The sequence below is a fragment of the Gossypium hirsutum genome, chromosome D13 (assembly GCF_007990345.1).
Source record: "Gossypium hirsutum isolate 1008001.06 chromosome D13, Gossypium_hirsutum_v2.1, whole genome shotgun sequence".
Classification (NCBI taxonomy): Eukaryota; Viridiplantae; Streptophyta; class Magnoliopsida; order Malvales; family Malvaceae; genus Gossypium; species Gossypium hirsutum.
The window spans coordinates 2,100,295-2,107,699 of NC_053449.1; the positions used below are offsets into that span (position 1 = coordinate 2,100,295).

The 7,405-nt window shown below is 29.2% G+C and overlaps 1 protein-coding gene across 2 annotated transcripts; it reads right to left on the reverse strand.

The window, feature by feature from the left end:
- Nucleotides 1-809: 809 nt before the first annotated feature.
- On the reverse strand, nt 810-4,812 carry LOC107886196 (transcription factor bHLH114). 2 transcript variants are annotated; one of them, XM_041109907.1, is made up of 9 exons: nt 4,633-4,812; nt 4,405-4,523; nt 4,254-4,311; nt 3,255-3,373; nt 2,905-2,993; nt 1,817-1,975; nt 1,537-1,617; nt 1,331-1,441; nt 810-1,153 (listed from the first exon to the last, which is right to left on the reverse strand). In XM_041109907.1, exons 2-9 carry the CDS (start codon nt 4,454-4,456, stop codon nt 1,037-1,039), a joined length of 786 nt encoding a protein of 261 aa, XP_040965841.1. In that variant the 5' UTR covers nt 4,457-4,523; nt 4,633-4,812; the 3' UTR covers nt 810-1,036. The 2 variants fall into 2 exon arrangements, with proteins under 2 accessions (XP_040965841.1, XP_016665556.1); XM_016810067.2 differs by having other exon boundaries at nt 810-1,156; nt 4,633-4,809.
- Between the last annotated feature and the right edge of the window lie 2,593 nt (nt 4,813-7,405).

Sequence of the window (7,405 nt, forward strand, 5' to 3'; positions counted from 1 at the left end):
TTTTAAAAGCTACAACTGTTACCCGGCTAGTGACAGAAAAGGAAATTTTTTAATAACTGAGTGACTATTTTATAACCTTTTATAGTTGAGTGATCCAAAAAATTTATTAATAATTAAGTGGCTGCTAGTATAATTTACCCTTTATTTTATTTTGTCGTAAGACTTGTTTTTTTCCAAATATAATGCAGTCACAAAAAAAAATACTAATAATTGGATTACATGTGTGTACATATACGAGTGTGACAATGGCATATATTAAATAAAGTCACGTATGCTTTGAAACTAATGACAACATAATATGTATAATATGCACAAAATTAAATAAAAACATATAGTAGTTCATATTTTTTTATTAAATGTCAAAATTTTACAATGTAAGAAAGCTTTAAAGATATACTAAAAGTTCTATATCACATGCGTATGCGTGTGAAAATTATATATTAAAAATACAGAAGTATGTTTAAAAATAACATACAATAAATAATGAAGCATATGTTATGAAACTAATTAATAATTACATTATCATTCTATACAACTGATTGAGGTAATAAAATATGCATAATAAAATAAAAAATGTAAATATTAGATTAAAATAAAATTTTGATTTAGCGGTAAAGTTAATATTTTATAATTATAAATGGTATGCATTCAAATCCGACCTTAAAAAATATTTTCATAATTTCACTAACCAAGTTGGTGCTTGGTACTCGTGACATCAACTCAATCAAGAGTTTAAATAATAGTTTAGTATATATTAAAATAATTTTGAAAATGTTGAATAATAAAGAGAGATGTTTTGTATCTCATAATAAACATTGATAATAGTAGTACCTTCGGCCATTGATCCTTCTATTTTATCTTTTTAACAAGTGGATTGCACCTCGAACTTTTCAGACTGAGATTCGAGTCACACAACTCTACTACCATTACTAAGAAAAGCCAAATGTATACATTATTTCCCAATAAATTTCAACTACTAAAATTGGAAATATGGTAAATATATGTAATGGGATGAAACTATGACAATGCTTTTGCATTACATATTATTTAAAATTTCCAAGGATGATTGTTCTTCTTTTGCCACTCTTTGGGTAAATGAAATGGGAACCAAGCAAAGTCCTCTACTTTTTAGATCTTGTTGCTTCTTTCCAATCTCCTATTCAAATAAAATGCAAATTTATTAATAAAAATTTTAAAAAATTCAAATTTGATACGTTAATTGTCGAGTCGAGTTTAAACTGTTAAAAGAAATTAAAACCCAAATTTATACACTCAATTGAGCTTGACTCGATTAGAACAATATTTTATACTAGATTATATCATAATTTACCTGTGGATGAATAGCTCTAAGACTCTTATATGAGCTGCTCAGCATCTGAATTTGTTCTTGGAGAAGTTTGATATAAAGAGAAGCCTCTTGAAGGACTGAAGCAGTATCAGTCTGCAATGAATTCCCATCAACCCATACCAACTTTTAAAAACAAAATAATTTTTCATTATTTATATAATTTGGAAGTAATTAAAATTAAAACTTACCTTTCCATAGGGGGATACCAACTTTTGAAGAGCTGTGATTTTGTCACTTAGCTTTTGGCTTCTCCTCACTGGCATATTCAACTAGAATGAAAATGACTCGTATTCGTTAATTGTCCAACTTTGAAAAGTTATAAAACGGTTGTTTTAGCTTCCTTTTTTATGTTAGTCAGTTATCGACTAAAAAAGACAAAATTTTCATAATTAGGTGACAAAGAAAACCCCAGAATCAGATTGACCTCTATCGTAGTTCATGGCATTAAAAGCTGGAAAAATCCCATACCCTGAAATCCTTGATTTCTGTCCTTTCTTGACTGCTTCTATGAGATTGCTCAAAGGAGGTTAATAATTTCTTCCTCTTGTTCTTGTTCCTCTCATCCAATGCTGTATTTGGGTCATTATTAAACTCAATCTCACGTTTCCTTCCATTTTGAATGCTTTCCTAAGAAAAATCAAATCAATACTTGTGATTCACATATATTCCGAGAATATAATCTTCTAAATATTTTAAAAACGAGAAAAATATATTCATATCAAACATATTAATATCTAATACTCATATTAAAATTCGAGCAACATATTTAAAGGTGTTTATGAGCTGTACGGAACAAAGCTTATATATGGTATTAAGATACGCAGATTGTAACGGTGCACTCTAAAATTTGGGAAATTTTTATTTCTCTTAAATTTAAAAAAATAATAATTAGGCCCTCATGATTTTTGGAAATTTTTTGAACTTTTAATTAATTTTTTTTGAAATTTCTCATTAATCTCACAAAAAATTTATAAATTTTAATTAAACCCTTAATTTTTTTAAAACAAATTCTCACTAAACTCTTAAAAATTTTAAAAATTTTACCAGCCACCCAAAACTTAGTCCCAACTCCCAAGACCTACCATTGTATTATACTTGCACAAGTCCGACCAGCTTGAAATATATACTTAAATTATGCGCAATCTAAATTAGCTTAAATTCATCCATCTTATTTTTTCCTCTAATTGTCTATTGTAAATACGTATTATTTTATTTAATATTATTTATTTATTTATTTTATCTAGCATCTCCATTTTAACGTCACCTAAATTTTGATCTTGGAAATACAATGTACCTTATCAATATAGATTATTCAACTTTTAAACACAAACAACTTAATTTCTAAATATTTACAACATTCCCATTTTTTTTCAAATAATATAATTTATATAAATTAAAAAATTGAAAAACGGGTTGAATTGAACTAAACTCGAATTTTATACGATAGAACTCAAACCCAACCCAATTTTTAAATGAAATTAATTTCTATACACATTTCTAATATTAATAACTTGACATAGAAGTGCCTACTAAAAGGAATCAAAGAGCTTACTTACCGATTCAAGATATGGAATTGCTAGCTTGCTGCTAAGTGACATAGATTGCTGAAAATTGTTGTCAAAATTGGAGCTACCATACTCGTAATCTAACATCACACAAAAGGGCATTTATTTGTTTTACTTGTAATATTGCATGCATAAAATTATAAAAAGAAGAAAAGAAAAGACTGAATGAAACATGAATGCTATCCCTTTTCAATAATCTAATACTGATAACGCAACGTCATTGTTTCATAAAATTATTTCTCAAAAAAGGGGATGTTAGGCTGAGATTCACACACACACAAAAGGGTTGAAAACTTTCTAAAAATAGTAAAAGGTGTGATAGAGATAGATAAGAAGCAAACCTTGTAAGAAATTAGAGTTAAAATGGGATTGGTAAGGAATAGCAAAGGCCCCATCTCTTATTTGGTTGTCATTGTAGAATATTTTGGGTTCCATAGAAAAGGCATCTCCATTCACATTTCTGCTAAGAGTTCAAAAGCAACCACTAATTAAATTTGGGTTTTTTTTCAATATTTGTAAGTTCTTGACTTGCAAGAATTTTAATTCTTTTTGGCTTTTGTTTGTATGATTGTATCTATCACCTTTTTATATTCCTTTTTTTGCAATTAAAGTAAAGCCATTCATGAAATCATCAATGAAGTACTCTTTGTTAATGGTTAATTGAATTTTGAGCTAAATTGCAGACATGCGAACACCATATATATATATATATATTTAAGGGTAAATATACATTTTGGTACTTGAACTTAATTTTAAGGTTCAAATTGATACTTAAGGTTTTTTTGTCCAATTAGATAAATGAACTTAGTTTTTTGGTTCAAATTGGTACATGAACTTCTTTCATAGTTCGGGTTCAAATAGGTAAATACTAAATTTGAACCAAAAACCCAAGTCTAGGTACCAATTTGAATTAAGAAAGTTCAGGTGTCAAATTAATTAAACCTTAAAGCAAAGTTGAAGTACGTAATTGGACAAAAAAAACATAGGTATTTAAGGTTTATATATATAAACTTGGCCTCAAGATTCAATTTGATGCCTAAACCTTTTTTGTTCAATTAGATATCTGAACTTGGTTTTTTTTTTGTTCAAATTGGTTCAAATAAGTAAGTACTAATTTGGACAAAAAAAAACCAAGTTCAGATACCGATTTGAACTATGAAACTAAGTTCAAGTATCCAATTGGAAAAAAAAATCATAGTTACCAATTTCAACCCTGAAACCAAATTCAGGTTCGGTAACTCTGAAAACCAAGTTCAAGTACCAAAGTATATATTAACCCTATATAAAAAAATTATTTAATATTACTCATATTCTTAATTAATGCATAAAATAGCTTATACCCTTTGCTTTCCATCTGCATAAGGACATCCAAGTAAGGCATTTGAGCTTCACTGTTTCCTAAAACCAAGAAAAAGAAAACCCAGAAAAGTTAGCAATGGTGTATGTGTATATATATATAGGGTTTAGCTTATAAAATGATGATTATCGTACCAATGTTGTAGAACTGTGATGACAATGGTGAAAGATGAGCTGCTTTCCTCATCTTCAATCAGATTCTTTCACTGCTAAAAGATCAGAAGCTGGAAACTCAAAAGCCTTGAGTTCAAAGCCTATTTAAAACTCAGTGAGTCCACTTTCATTAGGAAATGAAGAACAAGAACCATATATATGATGAAAAAGATATATATCATAAAAAAATATTGATAAAATTAAACACACCTCTGATCTTCGCCGGCCGGCGGCGACTGAACAAATGAAGAGCTTTTGGGTTGGGGTTGTAGCAAAATATGAAGAGGTGATTTAAATCCGGCTATATAGAAATATTTCTCTTCAAGGGTTTTTCTTTTGAGTGTAGGAAACTGTTCATTTCCTTTCCTAGAGACAAGTGAGGTTTACAGCTTATTTATTGCATGAACATAATATGGAACATCTAAGGTGACTCATCAAAACCCATTTATTTATATACAAACATATAATAATATTATATTATATGGTTAAACTACTTGGGCAGTCCTTATAATATAGACTTAATAGCAAATTTGTCATTCTACTATTTTTATTTGTACATACATGTAAATTACATCAATAGTGTTTGAACCTTGGTCGTGTAGGTGTCAACAAGGGGTTTTAACCATTACTCCTTCTACTCGTTCTACCATAATAGTGAGCAATTCTATCCAAAAATATTTAAGTTTTGAGGTAAAAGTATCATGAGGCCTCTGTATTAAGAGTCAAATTGTATTTTACCCATTCTACTAAAGAAATAGATAAATTAATCTCAGTATGTTAGATCAAAGAGCAAATTGATTATTTCTGTTAAAATTTTCATCCATTTGTGCTATTAAAAACTACCATGGCTAATGAAATAATCAAATAGTGACACGTGACATGCTGACATGTAAGGCCCTTTTTTAAACAGTACAAATGGATGAAATGTTTAACAGAAGGGCTGGTTTGCTTTTTAATCTAACGTATAAAGATTAATTTGCCTATTTTTTGAATAGAAGGGCAAAATGCAAACCGACTCCTAGCATAGGGGTCTCTATGATACTTTTACCAATTTTTGAAGCAAATAGATCAAATTGTAAACGATGTTAAAAATATGTTGGCTGATCAATAAATGTTGGGCACAGCGGTAGAACACATTGCACTTACAGAAAGATAACTTTGGTTCTAACCTTGGAGGTGACATTGTTGAAATTGACCACCACGAACCTAGAAAAAATTAGTCTTCATAGACTGTAAAATAACTTATCTTATTTTAAACTCACTTGAAAAAAAGTGTGCAATTTATTTCTCATCAAAAAAAATTCTTTTCAAGTCACTTTAAAACACATCAAGTCATCGGTATATTTACGGTAGAAGGACTAATTTACTTTTTAACTTATATTATAGGAACCATTGAATAATTCAACCTTATATGCATGTGTGGAAGCAAAAACCATAAATGTGTTTATGTACTTATGTACATGTATTATGTGTGAGAGGTTTAATTTGCTGGCATCTTATGATCGGTTTGATTTCGCTTTCACATAAAATATTGACTTAATTTGATTAATGAAAATTGAAGTGGTTAATTATTATAATCAGGATTTAATTATTGAAAAAAATGTTTAGTCAAAACTTAAACTTTATTGCATCAACTTAGACTCAGCTTTTGGCATGGATTGCTTTTAACTTGTTTTAACTTATTTTATTATTTCCTATATTTCCGCTGATTGAGTCTTAGTTCGATTGGTATGGGCATTATTACCAATACAAGAGGGCGTGGATTCGAGTACGCTGAAACGCATTATCCTCCTATTTACACCCCAAAAGAAAATACTTGCAACATAATGCCGTAATGATTAATATGATATTGAAAACATGTATAAATTTGTATAAGGATGTAATTAATAATGCCAGACAAAAGTAGGTTTAAAATGGGTATTAAAACCCATTAAGATAACTGGTTTAACTTAGTTTCCCATCTTTATCATTTGCTTAAAATAGAGGAATAATATATTTTGGCCATCTTCATTAATATCATAGTTTCTTTTGCCTTAATTGGTAACATATTGATTAATATTTAATATCATGCTTTAGCTAGCTGGCTGTATATAAAAAAAAATGACTGCATTCATATTCATTATTCTGACTTTTATTTCAAAACCCCCTAATTTGGCAAAGGGTATTTTTAATTTTTGGGTAATCAAATTGTTGTGAAAAGGTGGAGGAATATAATGTGGTAGTGATGCAAATCCATACAAAATCATTTAGACATGCATTTAAAAATAAAAGGTAATTGTCGGGGATTCGGATGGGTGGTGGCGATGAGAATAGATATTGTAGTGATACTGTAGCGTGAGACAGAAAATAAGCTAAATGCATCGCGCCGCCCATCTAAACCCGCACTCAATTTGGTTGGCAGTGACATTATTATCAATGTAGGTTTGAGCGCATTAATTAAATAGCAGTTATTCTCATATTTAAGAGTTGAGTAGGGGTTATAGATAGCTCTAGACGTTGTATAAAAAAAATGAGAATTGCTTAGCACATAGTAAGAGTTTTTAAATTTTACAAGAGATGATAAAAAAACGTCACATATTTTTTTGAGGAAAGAGAAATTCATTAGTACGAAATGAAACTACAAAAACTAGAGAGGGGATATGACGACTATAAAACCCAACTCGCCATGCTTATCCCACACATCCTGTCCTATGTCCATCCTCCGTGACTTGAGAACTTGCAATATCCGAACTTAAAAAGGTCAATTTCTACTATTAGTACTTGTACTTTGTAAAAGTTGTAGATTTAATCCTTGTGCTTTAATTTAATCGTTTTTACTCTATATTTTTCAAAATTTAAAATTTCAGTCACAGCCAAACAATAACAGTTAAACTCATTAAGTGAAATTTTGCTATTTCCAAAATTTGATACACCAAACATATTATTATATGTGTAATGTCAAGTAAGCTTGCTATTTCCACATATTGCTCACTAAAAATTCAGT